The sequence below is a fragment of the Macrobrachium rosenbergii genome, chromosome 25 (assembly GCF_040412425.1).
Source record: "Macrobrachium rosenbergii isolate ZJJX-2024 chromosome 25, ASM4041242v1, whole genome shotgun sequence".
NCBI lineage: Eukaryota > Metazoa > Arthropoda > Malacostraca > Decapoda > Palaemonidae > Macrobrachium > Macrobrachium rosenbergii.
The window spans coordinates 12,786,034-12,808,959 of NC_089765.1; the positions used below are offsets into that span (position 1 = coordinate 12,786,034).

A 22,926-nucleotide genomic window follows, 5' to 3' on the forward strand; every position below is an offset into this window, starting at 1 on the left:
TCCCTCCCCTCTCTGCCTCCCTCCCCCCCCTTAACCGCTTTCAATTCGAAAGGACCCTCCCTGCTCCCCCTTAGGAATCCCAGGGCCTTGTACCCGTTTGTTATCAGCTCTCCCACGATCCATTGTTGTAATCGTTTGTCTGCTGCGCCTGCCTGTCTGTGTGTCTGTCTGTGTCTGCCCTTGTAATGTACGTTTTAGTTTTAGCCCGGGAGCTCTTGTGCATACAGACACACTCACAGACATACTGTATATATATATATATATATATATATATATATATATATATATATATATATATATATATATATATATATATATATATATGTATGTATATGTATTTATGTGTATACGTATATATATATATATATATATATATATATATATATATATATATATATACATATATATATACATATATATATACATATATATATATATATATATATATATATATATATATATATATATATATATATATATATAGAGAGAGAGAGAGAGAGAGAGAGAGAGAGAGAGAGAGAGAGAGAGAGAGAGAGAGAGAGAGAGGGGGAATCCGTTAAAAAGACAATTATTCTTCCTTTAACTTATTCATGAACATCAAATCTTCTCAACAATTCTCAATCCTGAATTCTGAATCCAACTCCGCACGAAACGAAACCTAACCAAACCCCGACCTTTTACAAATCACAGTTTCCTGTCAGTCAGATTCACATTACCACACAAACAAACAATAAGAGAAACAGACGAGCAAAAACAGCAACAAACAAACAAACAAAAAACGAAGGAATTGAAAACTACGGAAAACCGACTGTTTGGCCGTAATTGAAAACTCGACATTCTGGTCTTACTGACCGCAGGAGTCGCTTTCCCACTGAACTTTCTGACTCTGTGCTTTTAAAAGTTTCATTATTCCACCTGGCAGCTGAACGGATGATGGATTGATTGACTGGGCCGTTGTTCTCTGGCGTAACTCGATCGTTTTCTCCGAAGGAAAGTTACCAAAGGGAAAAAGAAAGGAAATGGGGGATTTTCTCCAGCGCTTACTTGATGTATGTAGGTATGGGTTGTACATTGCGCCTTTTGAGAGAGAGAGAGAGAGAGAGAGAGAGAGAGAGAGAGAGAGAGAGAGAGAGAGAGAGAGAGAGATTTATCAGAGTGTTTTACCTTATGAACAGTTATGGAAAAGAGGAGCTAAATGAGAGAGAGAGAGAGAGAGAGAGAGAGAGAGAGAGAGAGAGAGAGAGAGAAATTTATCAGACTGTTTTACCCTGTGAACAATTACGAGAAAGAGGGGCTAAATGAGAGAGAAAGAGAGAGAGAGAGCGCCAGCAGGAGCCTGTATTATGAGCAAAGGTTGAAAGGTGGGGAGCGCCGAGGGAAAGGTATGAGAGAGAGAGAGAGAGAGAGAGAGAGAGAGAGAGAGAGAGAGAGAGAGAGAGAGGAGAATAAGGAATAATAGAATATCGCGGGGCCCTTGATAACAATAGAACATTCTTCACACGGTGAGTATATCTACCCCACCTCTCTCTCTCTCTCTCTCTCTCTCTCTCTCTCTCTCAGAGAGAGAGATTGTTTTTAGGATTTTATCTCCGGGAAAGGCGGTCGTAAACCGACTCGATGAACGGTCAAATTTGTGGTAAAAGCCACGGAACAAGATTTTAGGGGGGAGAGAAAAAGTGGGAGGGAGTGTTTTTTTGTTTTTTTTTTTGTTTTTTGAAGTACGAAAACAACACCATTAGAACGTCTGAACCGGATTTTGATATAATATCTGATAATTTTTTTTTTTTTTTTTTTTTGCAGTTTTTTTTTTAGGGAGTTTTTTTTGTGCTTTTTTTTTAGTGTGGAAACAACACCTTTGGAAAGTCTGAACTGCATTTAAGGTCAGTTCTGTTCGCTTACATTTTTTTTTTTTTTTTTTTGCCAATTTTTCCCCAGGTTTTTATTTTGGGAGTGTTTTTTTTTTTTTTTTTTTTTTTTGCGGAAACTACACCATTAGAACATCTGAACTGGATTTTGGTATATTCTCTTTTCGCTTGTGTGTGTGTGTGTTTTTTTTGGTCAAATTTTCGGGGAACTTTTTTTTGTCTTGTCACACTCCAGATTATTTCTGTAGGCTGGAGACCGATTTAGTTTTTTTTTATTATTATTAATTAGTTTTTATTGGCTGTAAGTTAGTGTTAAAATTGAGTTTTTTTTTTAATTTTAATTTTCCAGTAACCACTTTCGAACAAACATGGATTAACTGATAGATACAATGGATTTCTGTATTTTAATATAAATATGATGAATTTCTGTATTAATTATAAATACAGTGAATTTCTGTATTAATTATAAATACAGTGAATTTCTGTATTTTAATTATAAATACAGTGAATTTCTGCATTAACTTCAAGTGAATTTCTGTATTATAAATACAGTGAATGTTTGTATCAATTATCAATACAGTGAATTTCTGTATTAGCTGTAATACAGTGAATTTCTGTATTATAAATACAGTGAATTTCTGTATGAATTACGAAATCACTGTTAATGATCAATACTATCATTGCTTTATAACTTTTTTGCCGTAAATCGTTTTTAAAATGACATTATTTTTTGTGATTCTTGTTTATTTAATTACGCGATAACCACTTTCAATATATTACAAATACAGTGAGTTTCTGTAAAAAATACAGTGAGTTTTCGTTTTGCGTGTGCAAGCATAATTATTGCTTTATTACTTTTTGGGGGGCTAACTCTGTGTCAAAAATATCTCCTAATTACCACTTTCAAAGAAGCATGAATTATCTTAGAAATCCAGGGGATTTCTGTAACATACAGTGAATTACCTTATAAATACAGTGAATTTTTGTAAAAAAAAATACAATGGATTTCTGTTACAAATACAGTGGATTAACTTTCAAATACAGTAGATTTTTGTAAACAAATACAGTGGATTTCTGTACTGGCTTATCCAAGCATTATTACTAATTAGTGATAATCATTTACGCCCCTCTCTCTCTCTCTCTCTCTCTCTCTCTCTCTCTCTCTCTCTCTCTCTCTCTCTCTCTCTCTCTCATGAGAAGCAGGAAAGGCAACAGGAGATGCATTTAATTCCTTTGTCCCCCCTCTCTCTCTCTCTCTCTCTCTCTCTCTCTCTCTCTCTCTCTCTCTCTCTCTCTCTCTCTCTCTCTCTCTTCTCGCCGTATATGAAACCTGATCGTCCCCTCTCATATACGTCCACAAAATACCTTGCCCCCCCCCCCAAAACCTGCTGCCAACGGGCATTAAAGTCATGTCCCCAGGCCCCACGTGATCCTCTGAGGCGTGCTTCTGTGTGTCTGTGTCTGTGTGTCTGTTGAACAGATGACGATGATGCACGTTGATGTGTCTGTGTGTGTCTGGTGTTGTTTTTCCCCCGTTGCTTGATCGCTTTTTGTCGTTGCGTTGCTGTCGGTTAGAAATTCATCTGTGGGACTGGTCGGGGAAGGCGTGAAGTAATTATGGACTGTGTCTGTATGATTTTTCGTTTTCTTAATTTATTAAATTGTTTTTCTTAATTTATTAAATTGTTAGTTTTTTTGTTTTTCTTGGTAATGTGTTAAGTTAATTTCTTGGTATATTAGTTTATATCTTGGTGTATGGGGCTTTGTGACAGGTGTTAAGAAGTAAGTCGCTTATTCTTGTTGATTTAGTGATTTATTGCCATATTTCTTATTAATTGATTGATTCATTGATGTATTTCTTATTAGTTATTGATTCATTGTCATATTTCTGAGTGAGTTATTGATTCATTGACATATTTCTTATGGAGTTATTGATTCATTGCCATATTTCATATTAACTGATTCATTCATTGCCATATTTCTTATTGAGTTATTGATTCATTGCCATATTTCTTAGTGAATTATTGATTCATTGCTATATTTCACATTAATTTATTGATTTCATTGCGCATTAAATTTATATCTTATAAACTCGTCAGCAAACATTTTCTTCAAAAAATGAAGGCTAGCTTCTTCCAGTAATGTTGAAGAGCGACATTTTGCTAACCAAAGTCGATGGTCAGTAACCAGGTAGAATTAGTTTCTGCCTTTTTCCAGAAAGGTTTTATGATCATACAATATGTCCTCTTAACTGTAACGCTACTGGTTCCTGTTCTCGGTTAATGCCGAGCTGTGAGTTTTGTTTCATTTTTAACGGAAAATGTGTAATCATTTCATCTCAGTGTACTCTGATGCATACACTTTCGACGCTGATTAGGTCTCTTGGGGAATTCGATACAGTTATTCATTAAAAAATCAGTCAGTAAAATGGTGAAGAATCCACAGTGGTATAAATGTAAATATATATTAGGAATATACGTGCAAACGAGAGCTTTCGAGAATGGCTCGGTTCTCCTCCTTATTCTCTGAGAAGGAGAATCGAGTAGGTTCTCGAAAGCTCTCTTTTGTATATATGTCTTTCTAATGTATATTTACACTTACACAACTACGGATGTCTTCACCGATACAGCTATTGTCATTAGAATGACGTTAATTTTTTAGTTTTCTGCGAAAGAAAACTGTTGCGCCGGCTTTGTCTGTCCGTCCGAACTTATTTCTGTCCGCATTTTTTTCTCCGCCCTCAGATCTTAGAAACTACTGAGGCTAGAGGACTGCAAATTGGTATGTTGATCATCCACCCTCCAGTCATCAAACATACCAAATTGGAGCCCTCTAGCCTCGGTAGTTTTGATTTTATTTAAGGTTAAAGTTAGCCATAATCGTTCTTCTGGCAACGCAACAACACAGGCCACCACGGCCTGCTGAGAGTTTCATGGGCCCCGGCTCATGCAAGCATTATACCGAGACCACCTAAAGATAGATCTGTTTTCGGTGCCCTTGATTATACAGTGTGGCGACTATACAGAAAACTCGATTGCGCCGAAGAAACTTCGGCGCATTTTTTACCTTTTTTTTTTTATAAGTTCTTGTTTTTGAAAAGAAATAATAAATCTTAAAATGCATATTACTTTGCCTACGTCAGGGAATATTCTTGAAAGTGTGTCTGCTACATAAACGCCCATAGATGCTTTTAATGTCATGGGCGTTGATAGAACACGTATTGTGAAACTGTTCACGTGGCCAGCATCAGAGTCTGAAGAACTTTCTTCGGGTTTTGACAAAGCAAAGGCATATAACTATGACTTCCAATCTTAGTATATACAAAGCACAAAGTATTATGAATCTGGAAGTCACTCCACCACAGACCATGTTATCTGTAGTCAAGAAATTCTGTAGAAGGTGGGTTTGTAAACAGTGCATAAGAAAGCACAAAGATACAGAGAATATTATATAATGTTACAGAAGTTTTAGAAGGGAAAGGTTCATTTTATCCAAGAAAAAAATCCAAGGGAAATGGATTGGCATGGATTATAAAATTTAGACCAAAGGCCAAGCGCTGATGAGGTCATTCATCAGCACTGTAAGGGAAATTGAGAATAAAACAAGAATGGTTTGAAAGGTGTAACAGGAGGAACTCCTTTTGCAGTCACACTGCGAAACAATTGTAGAGGAGAGGGTTGAGGAAAGTAAGATGGAAGAGAATATGAATGGAGGTGGTACTGTATGAGAAATGAAAGGGGTTGCAGCTAGGGGCCTAAGGTACGCCGCAAAGAACCATAAGTGATGCCTGTAATACAGCACAGTACAATGTAGTAAAGGGAATGAAAGGCGTTGCAGTAAGGATTGTAAGGAACGCCGCAAAGAACCTTAAGTCATGCCTACGGTACAGTGCAGTGCAGTGCAGTAAAAGGAATGAAAGGGGTTGCAGCTAGGGCCCTCAGGGACGCCACAAAGAACGTAAAGTCATGCCTACAGTACAGTGCAGTAAAAGGAATGAAAAGGGTTGCAGCTAGGGACCTAAGGGACGCCACAAAGAACCTTAAGTCATGTCTGCATTACAGTACAGTTCAGTACAGTACAGCACAGTAGAGTGCAGTGCAGTAAAAGGAATGAAAGGGGTTGCAGGTAGGGCCTAAGGGACGCCGCAAAGAACCTCAAGCCATGCCTACAGTGCAAAAATCGAAGTTGTTCCATAAAAGATAAAGGTAAAAAAAAAAAAAAAAAAAAAAAAACTGGTCCTGTATATGGGAAGACTTTCCTCAATCTAGGTTTCTGAAACCAAGAAGCGCCTCCCGTAATGAAAAGATCTAATCTCTCTGAAATAAATTGAAGTCTTTTTCCTTGTGGCCCTCAAGAACTGGGACGTTGAATAGGCGTTTTGTTCGGGCTGGAAGAAGAAGAAACCCTGCGTAGTTGAATGCTGTCAAGAAACAGGCTTTCTGTTTGCCCAGCTCTTGTCCATGTTCCAGGTTTCCCTGCATGTGGTTTTTTTTGTGTGTCAGACATTCATCTGTGGAAAGCAATCTCTTGTTCAAAGTAATTTCTATTTGAAAGTAATTTCTTGTTTAAAGTATTTTTTTTTTTTTCAAGAGGAATTTCTCAAGTGATTTTAGTGTGAAGCAATTTCTTGTTTAAAGTGATTTTTGTGTTTAAAGTCATTTCTTTTAATGTAACTTTAAAATGTATTTCTTGTTTAAAGTAATTTTTAAAAGTAATTTCATGTTTAAAGTATTTTTTCAAAAGGAATTTCTTGAGTGATTTTAGTGTAAAGCAATTTCTTGTTTAAAGTGGTTTTGTGTTTAAAGTAATTTCTTTTTAATGTAACTTTAAAATGTACTTCATGTTTAATGTAATTCTTAAAAGTAATTTCTTGTCTAAACTGTTTCTTGTCCAAAGTAATTTCTTGTTGAAAGAAATTTTTCAAGTAATTTTTTGTGTGAGGTAATTCCTTACGTAAAGTGACTTATTTTATAAAGTAATTTTTTGATTGATACATTATGATATATATGAAATATTTTTATCACACCGTGATTTATATACAATCATGAAGCTACAAATGTCCTTTAATATCCAATTCACGCTACTTCGGGAATATTCCCGATAGGGAATTTATCACATAAAATTCCCCTTCGGTGATAATTCCCCATCGGAGATATTCCCGAAGTAGCGTAAATTGGACACTAAACAAAAAAGTAAAAGAGCCATAAAATACAAGCTTAAACAAAAGCTCAAATAAAAGCTTGAGAGAGAGAGAGAGAGAGAGAGAGAGAGAGAGAGAGAGAGAGAGAGAGAGAAGAAATACCGGCACCGCTCAAGTGTCCGTCAATTTAAGCTCCTCCCCTTTCTTCCTCTTCAGCAGAGCGAGTGGCGGCTCTCTCTCTCTCTCTCTCTCTCCCCTACCTACCTACCTACCTACCTACCTACCTACCTACCTACCTACCTACCTACCTCCTGACTCGTGTTCCTAACTTCCCTTCCCGCCTGGCTATTCACTCGGTCTATCTGTCCCTTCCTCCACCTCCACCTCCTCCTCTCCCTCTCTCCCTCCTCTCCCTCAAAAGGTCTTCTTCCCTTTGATCGAGACTTCGGTCAGTTTAGTATTGGGAGGGAGAGAGAGAGAGTGTGTGTGCGTGTATGTGTGTGATTGGCCTATTGCTTAAGTTGGTCTAAAACAGCAGTTCGATTTCAGCAAGAGCACTATACAGTTGCCTAGACCTACGTGGCTTCGTTGATTAGTCTGGCATAAGGCCCTCTTAAAAAAAAAACCTTGGGCTCATTGATTGATCTGGCATAAGGCCTCTTGAAAAAGACTTACCTCTGTGTCGTGTTTTTTTCTGAAACAGTGTAACAATGTGATGTTAGACTGGTGGTGTATTTGTGAGCTCAGCGTCATAATATTCTCTCCTGAGACCCGACAGATTTTTTCCTGAAGTTCTGTCTGGGCAACAGATTTCTGTCTTGTCTGTGATTGTGTCTGTCTGTGAGGATCATAGAGTTTTTTTTTTTTCTGTTGAAGCAACGCCAAAGAGATGAAATTTCCCTTCTTGCGAGAGACATCGAGAGTGTACATAATGGGTAATTATGGTTTTCACAAATTTCCTATTTAGCTATGTACTTAGACAAGTTTTAAAAATCTCTCTCTCTCTCTCTCTCTCTCTCTTGTAAAACTCTCTCTCTCTCTCTCTCTCTCTCTCTCTCTCTCTCTCTCTCTCTCAGTAATTACACTTTCTGAATCTCAGACAATAACCTATGGTTATTCTGTCATCCTACGAAAACGGAGTATACATACATATAGTATACATATAAGGGTTAAGATATGTGATAAAATATAGTAATTATAAAAAATGAGAAAATAACACAACGCCATGTTGTCTTAAGATAAAGATACCTACTCTATATGTTTTGTAAACATCACCTTTTATATATATTAATTTCTAAATAATGTTAGGGGTTATATCCTCGTCCAATTACAGAGAGAGAGAGAGAGATTAATAAATTCTCCGAAGATCAGTCTAGGTCCTCTGTGCCCCTGAAACGTGTTAGACCAAGCCTTTTGGTCAAGTTTACAATGTGGTATGTTTATGCTGAGGCACGAGTAATGCCATGTTTGTTTTGGCCGTTTTTTAAAGGAATTTCAGAATTACAATTAGTATTTTACTTTTGTTGTATTATTTTTTTGTATCGTCAAAGTCCACATCAGTATTGATGCGTTCAGAATTATATTTTATACGAACCTGAAGTCATGTATGTATGTACTTCCATTAATTTTATGTTAAGTACCATAATTGTGTAATATTATTACAGAGTACGTTAATATTAATATTAATAGTACTTTCTAATGATATAATTTATGTATGTATGTATTTCCATTAATTTCATATTACAATAATTTTGTAATATTATTACAGTCTGCATCAGTATTAATACTTTCAAAATAATAATTCATACGAACTTAAAGATATGTATGTATGTATGTATATATTGCCCTTATTAAATTTTGTATATTGGTTACCATAATTTTGTAACATCTTTACAGTTACATAGATATTTGTACTCACTGTTACAGACCTGGAAAATCATCAGCATAACTTCCACATTACATTTTCTGTTTAGTGGATTAGACTGGATTTAATGAGCGCAGTTCACTATCCTCTCAACTTGTGGTTTTCTGCCCGAATTCTCATCTGGTTTAAGTTTTCACTGACAGTCATTTTGCATGGAGTGGGTCTTCTTGTAGCCAAGGTCGAAAGCTTATAAGGTGTATGTTTTTGTGTATATTTTATGTATAATGTATAATCCAGCGCGAAATTGTCCCGGAAATTGTCACAGAAATGTAAGTAGAATACAGTATAGAGTTTAGGCCAGAGGTCAAGCAATGGGACCTACGAGGTCAGTCAGCGCTGGAAAGGAAATTGAAAGTACGAAGGCTTGAAAGGTGTAACGGGAGGAAAGCTTCGCTGTTGTGCTTTGAAACAATTGTTAGAGAGGGTGGAAAGTAATGCCTACAGACGGATTACAAATGCTTCTTTACATAGTCTCAATATATCTCAGAGATCGAGGTTTTGAGACTAACAAACCTTGGAAAAGTTTCAGATAACACCTGTTTTTTTTTAATTTATCAAGTCCCATTTTCTCCCATTCTGGTGGCATTCCTAAGGTCTTAACTTTGGTTAAGGCCAGAATAAGACTTGTTCAGACGTAATTGTCATCTTTAAGAAGTTAAATTTTAAAGTTTTATAAGTACGTCTTTGTGTTCATGGTAGGGTCTACTAGGTAATATTATGTTTACAGATTTATGAACACAGTTGTTTGCTTATTAATTTTAGCGTTTTTCTTTGTTACAAATTATCTCGAGATGGGTAAGTGTTAGCATGAAGGTTTGGTTGTATAGATAACATTAAGCTTATTTTTACCAATTATCAGTTTATAACACCTGAGAGAAACAGGTGTGTATTATTGATTCAGCTGTGAGCTTCTCGTTGTCAGGTCTCGATTATTGTATTATTGATGAGTAGACTGTTCAAGGGTAAAAAAAATGGCTATATGTTCTTTCTAGTGCCAATTCTTAGCATAAAATGGCGTCAACTCGCTCCCAACAGTTTCGTAGGAAGATCCTTCCTTCCTGAGTGGGCCTACCACTGCGTGTTGCCCTTCATTGACAAGGAGAATGTTTATGGGTTAAAAAACAATTGCCAATAGAAATCCTTAGCATAAAATGGCCTAAACTCACTCCTAAGAGTTTCGTAGGAGTAAAATCCTTCTCTGAGTAGTATCCTTCCTAACTAGGCCTACTACCGGGTGTTGCCATTCCGGAGTAAGGAAATGGAGTACGTGGAGTGCAGTATTTCCTCATTTCCATCCGAAATGACGTCTACTTTGAGGAAAAAAGGCCAGAAGTCGCCCTTGGAAGGAGATAAGTGCCTCGTAAGTAGGCTGTGGTTGGGGATAATTGCAGGCTTGATGCGCCCTGGTTGATCAAGTGTCGACTGAGTGACTACCCCTATCTCTCTCTCTCTCTCTCTCTGTCTCTGAGAGACACATCCGGTAGGGCGCTTCCCTTTCCCCTCTGTGGGTGGTGTTTCATTTACTTCCTCCTCCTCCTCATCCTCCCTTTCATCGCTGTCTCTGTCTCCTCCCCTCTGTAGGGAGCCTCCGAAGGGAGACTAGTACCAGTTCCTTTTCGGTGGAGGACCACAGAGAGAGGGAGGGAGGGAGGGAGAGACGTCACCTTTGTAGGTGGCCTGATTTTGGACAAGATCGTATTGCTTGGGCTCATTTCATCCTCTCTCTCTCTCTCTCTCTCTCTCTCTCTCTCTCTCTCTCTCTCTCTCTCTCTCACACACACACACACACACACACACACACACACACACACACACACACACACAGTTAATCAGGTAAACGGATATGAGTCTATAACTTCTGTTACTACTTTTTAGTATGAGTCATCCTAGTCTCTCTCTCTCTTAGATAATCAAATAAATATGAGTCTAGAACTTCTGGAACTACTTTTTAGTATTTCGAGTCGTCGTAGACTCACTCTCTCTCTCTCTCTCTCAGTTAATCAGATATATGGATATATGAGTCTAGAACTTCTGGAACTTCTCTCTCTCTCTCTCTCTCTCTCTCTCTCTCTCTCTCTCTCTCTCTCTCTCTGTTAATGAGATATATGGATATATGAGTCTAGAACTTCTGGAACAACTAATAGTATGTATTTGAATTCATCTTAGGCTGACATTTAACAATATATCATCCGTCCCTAAGCATTTTAATCCAACTCATTTTTGTGTATAGAACGAAGTCGTATTAGAAATATATATATATATATATATATATATATATATATATATATATATATATATATATATATATATATATATATACAATTTAACCTGTTTATATCGCCTTATAGCCCTTTAAAAAAGAAAGAAAAATGTATAAAATATAAATTTAGAAACGCGTCACTTCTGCCTGCCCCAAGAGGCTTTCGTCATCCATCGAGGTGGCCGTCGTCATTGCTTATTTCATTTCTGGGGCGATTTCGTCATGTGTTCTGGGCCCTTGAAGCTTTTGCCGTCGTGGGAGGGTTTTGTTTTGTTGCCTGGGAGAGTATTTTAATGGAGAAATGGGATGATGACGTCAGTGTTTTAGTGTACATGCTTTGGTAATCACATTGCAGTGTCGTGTGGTTTTTACCAGAAATGTAGGCCTATAGTTCTAAGGAAAACGCCTTTTTTCTCTTTCTGTCTCTGTCTCTCACTCTTTCTCCCCCCCCCCTCTCTCTCTCTTTTTCTTAGTAATATGTAAAGAAAAAGGTAATTTCTGTCTCTCTTTCTATCAGACTGTCAGACATAATTAAGCTGTAGTGAAATACGATATTCTGGTCAGTATGAAATCTCCTCCTTTCCCCCGCTACGAGCGCACGTGCCGGCTCTCTCTCTCTCTCTCTCTCTCTCTCTCTCTCATGATTGCTTGATGTCACCCGCAGTGAGTCGATTCGTTTACAAAATTTGTACCTGGCTTAATTATTCGTATTTTTCTGTATTTTATTCAGTTTTTTTTTAATATAACCTTACAATTTTGATATAATTTTCAATTTCAATATAATTCTAAGAATTTATGCTGTGTGAAGATGTTTTAATGTCATTTTGAAACCGATGCTCTTTTGTTTCCATAAATTCATTTCCGGTGCTAACTGTGTTAAGGCTTGAAGTCAGTGTCCCCTTAGGTGGGTTTGTTCCATATGAATAGGGTTAATAATAATAATAATAATAATAATAATAATAATACGCCTATTGTATAGGCCTAACTCTCCATTTCCTTATAACTTTATTCCTTCATTTGTTTCATAATTTTTTCCCCCTATCATTGTGTTTGCAGCACGTTACTATACAGTATGGTGCGACACCATACGGTACAATACAGTGTGATTATGATAAGGCATTATCAAGGCATCTAGTGTAGAACACACACAGGCCTAAGGCACTAAGCACTGATATCAACGAGGGAACGTAAAATACATAGGCCTAAGCATTGCTATCGACAAGTGTTCGGTAATGACAGTGACATTCTTGTAATTCTTCTTCTTCTTCTTCCAGATGGCATAAGTGAAAACAACCCCAGAGTCATAGACGATGGAAGAGCGAGGAAATTGGCCTCCGATCTCAAGAGATGCTCGTATTATGAGACCTGCGCCACTTACGGTCTCAACGTGGAGAGGGTCTTTCACGATGGTGAGACTCATTTTAAAAATAACCTTACGTAGTTATAAAAATAATCTCCTTTTTCCAGATTTATGATTAAAAATAGTTATAAAAATTAGGGTGTAAAACCTAGTTATAAAACTAATCGTCTTTACCAAAATTATGATAGAAAACCTACATAGTTAAAAAAATTAGGATAAAAACCTACAAGGTTTTAAAATTAGGATAAAAAACCCATGGTTATAAAACTGATCCCCCTTACCAAAATTAGGATAAAAAGCTTACAATTATACAAGTTGTTTTGAAAAAATGTATGGTTATAAAGCTAATCACCTTTACCAAAGGGCAGGTTAAAAAACCCACATAGTTATATAAATTATGATAAAAAAAATCTGGTTATAAAACCAGTCCCCCTTACCAAAATTAGGGTAAAAAACCCTACATAGTTATTAAAAAAATCCTTTTCCAAAATTAGGATAATAAAACCTACATAATTATAAAACAATCCCCTTTACCTAAATTAGGATAAAAAAACCTACATAGTTATAACACCAAAATTAGGATTGAAAAAACAATTATAACCCAATCTCCTTTACCAAAATTAGGATAAAAACTTTAGTTATAAAACCAATCCCCTTTACCAAAATTAGGCAAAAAAATAAAAAAAACTAGTTATAAAACCATTCCCCTTTACCAAAATCAGGCAAAACAAAACCCACACAGTTATAAAACCAGTCCCCTTCACCAAAATTAAGATAAAACTGCCATTTGCGGTTTTGTTTTCGTACTCAACTGTCACATAGAGACATCGTGATATCAATTAGAATTCACGTTATCATATCAGAAAATCACTGGAGGAGTGAATGTCGTGATAACAGCGCAAATGTACTTTTATCACTCCAGTCCTTACGTCCAATCAGGTGTTTTTAACGTGAGGACCCAGTAGTCCACAGCTTTTGGGACGCCTAATGTATAAGAAGGGTTTAATTTTCACCTGTTGGCAAACTGGTGATTATAAATTCCATACCACAGAAGAGAGAGGTAATGTATGGTTAAGCACACATGTTCAGTTATTATCGTGTTTGTGTACAGGTTAAGTTCCTGTAGCTTGTATATGTAAACATATACCGTCTTCGAAGATTATTTGAATTTGTGTAAGCACCTTACATTTAACCAGCCATTCAGTGCCTAAGCCAGTGAAAAGAGGGAATTGGAGTGAGTTGGACAGCAAGGTGGAAGAAAGGAAGGGGAAATAGAGGTAAAGTAAAATGCTGAAAGTGGGTGCATTTAGGGGCAGAAGGGACGCTGCAAACCATAAGTATAATGCGTACAGTGCACCACGTGAGGTTCATGCACAGCACAACCTCCCAACGTGGTCTTGAAGTGCGAACATCTGCAGAATTATAAGCTTTGTACTTTGCAACAAAGACTTCAGTGTATTTGCTTTGCATATTTTTTGTCAGTCTTTTTTTCTAATTATGGTAAAAAAATAAATCTATTCATTGAGGAAAAAAAGTTATGATTTCAAGACATGTAGAAGCTGCAGAAGTTACTCTTATATTGTCATTGTTATTATAATTTTGCTAATAACAAAACATTGGATAAATGTAGTGCTGTATTCACTGAATCTTTTTGTAATGTATAGGTTCATCAATTTTATAGTCTGACCAATCATTTTGTTTCGCAGCTTGTTCCAAAATTGTGGCGCAGAGGTTAAGTCAGCAAGGCGTAACTCCCAACAACTCCAGACCAGGAACCCCGACCCACCTGCTACGCTATCCTTCTTCCAACAATGGCTACCCAGCCTCCTCGTATTCTATATCTGGCCCCCTAACTCCTCAAATCACCACCAGTGGTCAGCAGGTCACACCCATATCTGGGACGTCTCCCAGTCATGTTTTGTCCAATACGATTTCCAAGGTGAATTAATTTTTTGTTTGTCATATTTTCTTCAAAAGAAGAGCACAGTGTTATTTCAGAGATGTAAATTGTATTTGCTATCAAAGTTACTGAGTTACTTTAAGTAGACTCGGCTGTGTTTTGAGATGCAATTGAAGTCTCATAAAACTCACCTTTATATATGGGAGATACTAAGTTAAAAATAAGGCATGAAAAACAATATTTTTTTTTAAGAAAACACATTGATAATAGTCAGAGAGTGTGTTATTATTCATCGTAAGAAAGTTGTTAAGGTCAATGTAGACACCACCCTACTTACGAACATTGAACTTACAAACAGACAGGAGCGCAGATTAAAATTGTGTTCGGAGTGCTCCCCTTTGCTACCCCTAAGTTCAAATCTTGTTTAATGCGCCTATTCTGTACATACAGTATTCTATGTGCAGTGTATAGTGCTTTAGGATGAAAAAACACAGTACTGTATTGACCTTATGTCATACTGTACTTGCAAAGTACTGTATTGACCTTATGTCATACTGTACTTGCAAACAACTCAAAATACATACAGCTGTCTGGAACCATACTTGTTTGTAAATAGGGAGGTGTCTGTACAGTAGACTCGGCTTTGTTTTAAGACAAATTAAAGGCTCATGCAAGTTAAGAACTCATTTTAATATATGGAGGCAATATGTTACAAATAGGACATGAAACTAAAGTATTTTTCCTTTAAAAAAAAGACATGTATAATAGTTAGAAAAGTGGTTTATTGTTTAGCATAAGAAAATTGTTAAGGTCCTGAAATATGCTGAGGATATAAATGAGGGGATGTAAAATGTAAAAATTAATCTAAAGTTGCATTTTCTCGAACCGAATCGAGTTATTCAACGTAGAAAATTGTTCAGGTCAGTAAATATACCAAAGATGTAAATGAGGAATTTCAAATGTCGAAAACACTCTTAAGGTTGCATTTTCTCAAACGAAATTCCACCCGATCAGGATGCAACTCTCAGAGCTGGTCATCACGGCAGTGGGGCAGAGCTGGCGGGCATGACCAGGACAGATTCGTTTCGCGATGATGGGTTCAAACGGGTAAGCGCGCCAGGTGCCGTTACCACAGCCCCCTTCATAGCACCGCCTCCCCCGCCTTCTGCGGCAGCCCCACCACCGCCTTCCGCAAACATCATGGACGCTCTTCCCACCCCTCGCGAGAACAAGGACCTCCCAACTCCCAGTTCGACGCCTACGACCACCAGGAAGAGCAGGAGAAAATCGAATTTGTTCACCCCGTCGAAGAAGAGCGACGAGAAGGACAAGTCCAAGAACGGGGAAGTTGGGAGTGGGAGGTCGATCCCCATAAAACAGGGTTATTTATACAAGAAGTCCAACAAAGCTCTAAATAAGGACTGGAAGAAGAAGTATGTCACCCTCTGTGATACAGGGAGGCTCACCTATCATTCTAGTCTTCACGTGAGTGTCAGGAGTCTGTTTTTGTAATGGATTTGGTCAAGATTCATGTCTGTCTAAGCAGTTTGAATTTACAAAATTTGATTTTGAAATAACTTGGTATGCCTTCATCTTTTGAGTTATCTTGTAACTGATAATTGTAGTTCCGGTATAGCATCGCAATTATAATTTGTTTGTACACAGATACAAACCTGAGGTTTTTTTTTACCTTGGATTTAGCTTCTTTGTAAAGAACTCAAGTTTATACGTTAGGAAAAATACAAGTTACTTTAAAAATGTGTTATTGATTACTCTTCATGCTGCTATGTGGATTCATTATGCTGCTATTTCTTCCAAACTTTTAATATGAAAACATTTTATAAATAGTTTTTCTGTCATCATTAGGATTACATGGAAGATGTTCACGGGAAGGAGATCTCTCTGCAATACACGACCGTCAAGGTTCCTGGAATGAAGCCCAGGGGATCCAAGGTGGTCGGTGCTGGAGGAGAACAGTTGAATTCGGATATGCAGACTCTCTCCTTAGCTTCTTCTACACCTGGCCCTCCTCTCTCAGCCAGAACCTCCCTGGGTGGAACCTTACAGTCAAATAAAGATAAGGTATGTTGAATTAATATGGTGCAGTGGCCTATAGAACTTTTTTTTTTTTAATCAGAAGCTTGTTGTCAAGTAAGATATTCAGCTTGGGTAATTTTTAGATGCTATTACCCATAAATGATGACAGGTTATGTATGCAAAATATAAATTAGATGAATAAACAAAGAATTAAAAAAAAAAAACAAAAGAAAGCAAAGCTGGACTAGAAGAAGGCTGTAATTACAAAGGAAAAATTTGTTTAAAAAAATTACAAGGACATCGGGGCAAAAACAAATCAGTTATGGGGAAGTGAAATCGACAGAGCTGCTATGCATATGTAAGAATCTCGATGTACGACCAGGATTTAAGCTCTTGTGGGCCCTTCTGTGTGAGCACTGAAATGAGATTTTTGATGGCCAACTGTAACAATCATTCCATTGAAATGATTTCCCTATTTATTTGATTTTATAGCAAAAAAAACTCATGAATTCCATTACTGTCTCATTTCTTTCATACCATTAGCTTGTCTCAGTTACCCAACAAATGCATCTTATGAAAGGAATTTTTAATGATGGACGCTCTAGTACTATATTTATAAACTATCTTAATGTTAACTGAATAAGGAGACATCTCACTGTTTTGAAAAAGGGATAAATTTTTCTTGTAATCTCGCAGGTTACGCTCATGTCGTACGAGACGCTCAATGACCCAGCGGGAATGAATGGGCTGGACTCGTCAAGCATCTCCTCGAAAATTGAGACCCCCAACGTCAAGAAAAGACACAGAAGAATGAAGAGCAGTGGAAATAAAAATGCTGAATGTGAAGGTAGTTCCACGAGTAAAATTCATTTGCTTTGCAGGATTTGCTGCAACATGGTTTTTCAAGCATTTTTTAAAAAAATATCTTACCATTTATTACAAACTCTGCCTTTTTTCATTTTTTCCCAAGTAGGGTTTTCCAGAGGAGGGGAAGTACATAAACTATATTCCAGGACCTAAAAATATTAATTTTTATATTACCCATATATAAATTGCAATTGTATTTCATTCTTTTTTCAAGGTTAATTGTTGTCTAACTTTTGATAAACTGGAGTTAGAATGTAATACAATACAGTATTAAATTTGGACAGTTTACATCTTCATATCTGCATTAATCAAGTAATTTCCTTTGGCATGTTTTGTACATGTCACTAACAGTTAATAAATAAATAAATAAAAAATTTAACCTTTTTTTTCAGATTCAGAAGGGTACGAGTTTAGCCTCGTTTCGTTAGACAATAAACAGTGGCTTTTTGAAGCCGTCAGTCAAGAGGAAAGGGACGAGTGGGTGACGGCCATTGAACAGCAGATTCTGTCGTCCTTGCAGGGGAACGAGTCCAATAAAAGCAAAGCGAGACAGACGCTCTCCATTGACCCTCAGACAATTTTAGCCATTAAAAACCAGGTTCCTGGGAACACGAATTGTGTAGATTGCGATGCTCCAAGTAGGTATTTTGCGTAAAGTGTATTAAGCAGCTAGTTGTTGTATACTTAAGTTACGATTTGAAGTTTTCCTAATACACTCAATACAAACCAGTCAGTAAGAAGAGTGCTTTGTAAATTAAGAGTCTACAGTTATGTCAATAAATTGTATTAATTTGTAAAAGATAAAAACGAAAGACTTTTGAAGACCCGAAAAGTATTTACATATTTGTTTTTTACAAATTAATGCAATTTATTGATATGATTTTAGATTTTTAACTTCCAGCAATTTACAGTAATCTTGACATTGTGAATTTATTAGTAGGAGCGTAATATAATAATTTATAATCATAATATTTTGTTCTTCAGATCCAGAGTGGGCTAGTATCAACCTGGGAGTGTTGATGTGCATTGAATGTTCTGGTATTCACAGAAACCTTGGCTCTCACATTTCTAAAGTGCGGTCTTTGGACCTTGACGAATGGCCGTAAGTACCCCAAATTAATGTTTCTTAGTTAAGATGATAGTCATTGTAATATTTTTCATAAATGGAGCACAGTTTTGGTAAAAATTTCATGTTGTTGTTAATAATAATAAATTAAAAGAAATAATGACCCAACTGGTCTGTCAGAATCCTCTTGCACATTCAGCACTAGAGAGAGATTGATCTCTCTACAAATTGAAGTCAAATTAAGGAATGAGCTAAAGGAATATGTATTAGTATACATTGTAATTGAAGGATTAAGGATAAGAAACTGTTCATCCTTGTATGATTGGAAGACACTGGTGCTTTTTGCTGGGATTCTGGAAAGAAACCCTGCATAAGGTCACTGGATTTTAATAATGTATGTCTTCTTAAGTTTTCCCAATACTTACATGAAAATCAGTCAAAGGTTTGAATGAATAAATTCTCTTACAAGGGGCGCCATCTGTTTAGTGTTCTTGTACATTCTACAACATTATTTGTTTAGTTAACAGTTAGTAAATGTCTTGACATTTCTTGCAGGCCTGGACCATTAGCCGTCATGATGTCGTTGGGTAACGAATTGGTGAACGCAACGTGGGAGGCAAACTTACGTGGTCAGACGAAACCAAATCCACGTTCTAGTCGGGAAGAAAAAGAAAGGTGGATACGAGCTAAATATGAATTGAAAGAATTTATAGCTCTTCCACAATCAGGAATCTCTATACAAGAACAAGTATGTTGTTTCATTATTTGTAAAAATATACAGTGTAGTCTTGTTTGCATAGGAGTTTGACACAAAAAGTATAAGGCATAAAAGTACACCTTTGTATAGTACTTATATATGTAAAGGGCTTTGACACAAAACAGTATAAAGTACATAAATACAACTTTGTGCAGTACTTATGCGATATATACACGTCTGTGTACCACATTTTGTGATGTCCTTGACACATACAATTTTGGTGTTAGCACTTGTCGAGGAATGCTTTCCATGTTTATGCCGAGTCCACAATACAGTATGGTTACTGTATGTGGAAACTTATTTTCAGTTGTATATCAAGTATTATATGTAGGTCTATTTTATCCAAGCAGTGTTTAATTATGATGTGAGAACTGAGCTAAAATTTAAGCATTACACAACTCCCAATAGTTCTGCTACTATGCGTTTATCATGCTCTCTCTTTGATCCCTGTTGGATCACCTCCGTTATCAAAATACCAACCTTTTAGGTTGAACTTGCCTTGGATAATAGAAGGCTAAGGGAGACAAATATAGTGATAAAGGAATGGAAAGTGAAAGTTGGGATTTGTTTCCCTGTAATTTTTCCCTTCCCAACTTGAAGTTCAAGCAGAAAGGATGCCATTTAGACATTGTAGATCCTGTAAGAATCACAGATAGTGCTTGACATAATGGAACACCTGTGTATAATTTTTGTGTGTTAAGGAATATAGAATTGTATGAATAATTTTTTTAACAATCCCTGAGTAATAGTGTAGAGGTATCTGTAAAAAGATGTAGATGGCAATTTAGCGTTGTTTTTCCAGCTTGTTGACTGTGTCTGCCGGGGAGACGTGCAGAGATTATCAGCCTTATTGCCCCATGCTGGAGAGGCAGTCAACAGCCCCATAGCACCTCATCGTGACTTGAGAACCCCTCTTCACCTTGCAGCTGCGGTTCCATCTCTGCCTTGTGTTCAGCTCTTATTATGGGTAAGCTTCAAACTTTTGTACCCCGTAGGGAGGCAGTGCCGACAGTGCACCTCGCATGGTGCATTGTAGGCGCTGCTTGAGGTTCTTTTCATCGTTCCTTCGACCCCCCATTCATATTCTTTTTCTCCATCTAACTTTTTACCCTCTCCTAACAATTGTTTCTTAGTTTGAAAGGTGTAACAGGAGGTTTTACTCCCGATATACCTTTCAAACCTTCTTTACTTTGTTTCCCTTTCACGGTTGGATGACCTCATAAGTCCCAGTGCTTGGCCTTTGGCCCAGATTTTATAACCCAGTCCTAAACTTTTGTCTCTAATTACAACCTTTTATTGTGTACAGTGAACCGCCACGTATTCACGGCTTCACCTGTTTGCAGATTTTTCTGTGGAACTTTTATACACATTATTTGATTTTTCATAGAGAAATATTCACAAATTACTGCATTTTCATATTTTCGTGACTGAATACACTTTTTGTGGTAAAACTATTAAAATACTCATATAAGTATTTTTAAAGTTTTTTTTGGTTGAACTTTCAAATAGGTTATAAGCTTTTTTTAGAGGGATGTCAAGTATTCACAGATTTTAGCTATTTGAGTTTTTTTTTTTTATACATTAGGGTGTATGCCTATATGAACTGTCCGTTTTTGTAATATCTGCATCAATTCCCTTTCAGTATAATGCTAATGTCAAGACCTGTGATGCTGAGGGAAGATCGTGTCTTTTCTACGCCCGTAGTGCGGGAGACAAAGAAGTCATTGACCTTCTAATACAAAACGGCTGCCCGTCGGACGGGAGCGGCGTCGCAGGACACCCCAAGCCTCCTCTGACTCCCCACACTCCCCTGGGCGGGCCCTCCCTGTCCTCTCATTCGACTTCAACACTGCCACTTACCTCACAACCTTCCACGTTACCTCGGCGGAAAGGGTCCATAAGTCGCAAACCAGAAATACTAGATAAACTACAAGCTAGTGTCATATAAATACTATTTATATTCAAGAATAATGTTATTGAAATTATATTTCACCCCCTCCCCTTCCTTATTCTAAGGCATGGTTGTATATATATAAATATATATATATAAAATATATATATAGATATATTATAAACAAATCCATATACATAGAAGAATGTACCAAAGGCTGAATGCGAGTGAGAATTATTAGATTTTATGTAGGGATGGAATGATTGTTAACCAGATTAAAATAGGAGGACCGTGCAAACCGAAGGCGAGGATCTCTCTGTGGAACCACCTTTGCACCGTACGAACATAACTTATATAGATATATATTTCCTGTACAGCAGTTTTTTTAGTTAGTACAATTATAAACATTTATTTATACAGATAAAGTATAGCTCTTTTTTATTTTCAGTCAGCAGTCCTTTTTTTTTTTTTTTCCTTCTTAAATTTTGGATTGCACTTCCTTCTATTATAATTTGCCGAATATCCTGCTCAAGACAGAAGTGGATCAAGCCAAAGTTTATGTACTGTACATCCCTTTAGTTGTAGTTATAGTTGTAGTAGCTATAGTTGTAATCAAGAGCTCAAGTAATTGTGGCAAGGCTCGAGACGTCTTTTTGATACACACGCCCGCACTGCATGAACTCCGGACGGAGTAGGGTTCGACAGGAGTCCAGGCACTCGAGTCTCTGTAAGTCATCGGTGAAGGTAGCTGGATTGTCATCCTTTGGAGGAGAGGTATGGTTTATGTACAGTATGTGTTTGCATCAACAACATCGCATCAGCGGTGAAATGCCAGAGGAGGAAGCTTCGGCAGCTTTGGCGCTGGTGTGGTGTTCTTTACTTTGCTTGTAGCGTATAAGCATTGGAGAACATTTGTGTACAAATCTTGTTTCTGAATTCATCATCATAGTCATTGTATATTTGTAAATATAAAGTGAATGTTTATAAGTTCTTTCTTCCGTAGATTTGTGTTACTTAGTCTTCAAAATGCTACTCTTTTTATTGTGGCCTAAGAGTAGGAGACATTTTACACTCAAGCCTTTTATATATTATATGACGTAACCTCCTGTGTCTCTACACACCCTCACGATTACAGTCAGTGGCACTTATTGATGCATTAAGTGTTGACCAGAAATTATAAATCTTTTTCAGTGTTAACTGTCTTCATTTTCTGATTTCTTCAAATGCCTAGTTGTAATTTGAATTGGAAGTGACTGTAAGGTACAATTGAACCTGATTACACCTGTATATGAAGAACCAGAATGCATTGAGTAGTCACCGAATCTGGATATGGTAGTTAAGAAAGTAACAAAAGATGTAGATATTATTTTTGCCCTCCCTTTTGCTGTGTAACTATTTTGATAAAAAATTTTGTCTGCATTGTCTCAAGGGTTACTGAAGATATTGTTTAATTTTAATTTTTCTCTTGCCTGTCGTCTGTCTGCCTTGACCCATTTTCTTTTGGCCTATGTATACTCAAGCCTTAAGTCCAAAGTCCTTTCCATATCTTACATTGAGGCAGTGGCCTCCCAGGCTGTAAATCACGAGATAAGTTTGTTAGTTGCTGTACATTAAATCGGATTCTTCCTCTTGTTCAAATTGAAGTTCGTTCACGGTCACCTAGATTACTGCTTTCTTTTGGAATAATGACAACAGCATTAGCAACAGTGATTCGTAGCGTGACATTTAACTCGTACTGTAACCTTCCTTTCTATTTAAACTGCCTATTTTTTGGTAGGGTTTTGGAGACTTGGCAGCTCTTATTCTGCAATTTCTGACTAAAATACACTCGAGAAGGTGCTTAACTAATAATAGACATT

At 37.0% G+C, this 22,926-nt stretch overlaps 2 protein-coding genes across 7 annotated transcripts in view; one reads left to right on the top strand and one right to left on the bottom strand.

Moving 5' to 3' along the window:
• The window catches only part of CenG1A (Centaurin-gamma-1A), a 122,402-nt gene extending 101,125 nt beyond the window's left edge, over positions 1 to 21,277 (top strand). For 3 of the 4 annotated variants that reach the window (XM_067126905.1, XM_067126906.1, XM_067126907.1), the window contains 10 exons: positions 12,464 to 12,598; positions 14,256 to 14,488; positions 15,464 to 15,934; positions 16,316 to 16,531; positions 17,183 to 17,333; positions 17,746 to 17,991; positions 18,338 to 18,455; positions 18,975 to 19,167; positions 19,979 to 20,143; positions 20,819 to 21,277. In XM_067126905.1, the coding sequence (XP_066983006.1) occupies positions 12,464 to 12,598; positions 14,256 to 14,488; positions 15,464 to 15,934; positions 16,316 to 16,531; positions 17,183 to 17,333; positions 17,746 to 17,991; positions 18,338 to 18,455; positions 18,975 to 19,167; positions 19,979 to 20,143; positions 20,819 to 21,124 (2,234 nt within the window). In that variant the 3' untranslated portion in view covers positions 21,125 to 21,277. Of the gene's footprint in view, positions 1 to 7,783; positions 7,941 to 12,463; positions 12,599 to 14,255; positions 14,489 to 15,463; positions 15,935 to 16,315; positions 16,532 to 17,182; positions 17,334 to 17,745; positions 17,992 to 18,337; positions 18,456 to 18,974; positions 19,168 to 19,978; positions 20,144 to 20,818 lie in introns of those variants that run through there. The other variant, XM_067126908.1, reaches the window with a different exon arrangement.
• Positions 15,121 to 22,926, bottom strand: part of LOC136852341 (uncharacterized) — a 60,033-nt gene continuing 52,227 nt past the window's right edge. For all 3 annotated transcript variants that reach the window (XM_067126911.1, XM_067126912.1, XM_067126910.1), the window contains one exon: positions 15,121 to 16,509. The gene's annotated coding sequence lies outside the window, so the exon portion shown is untranslated. The remainder of the gene's footprint in view (positions 16,510 to 22,926) is intronic.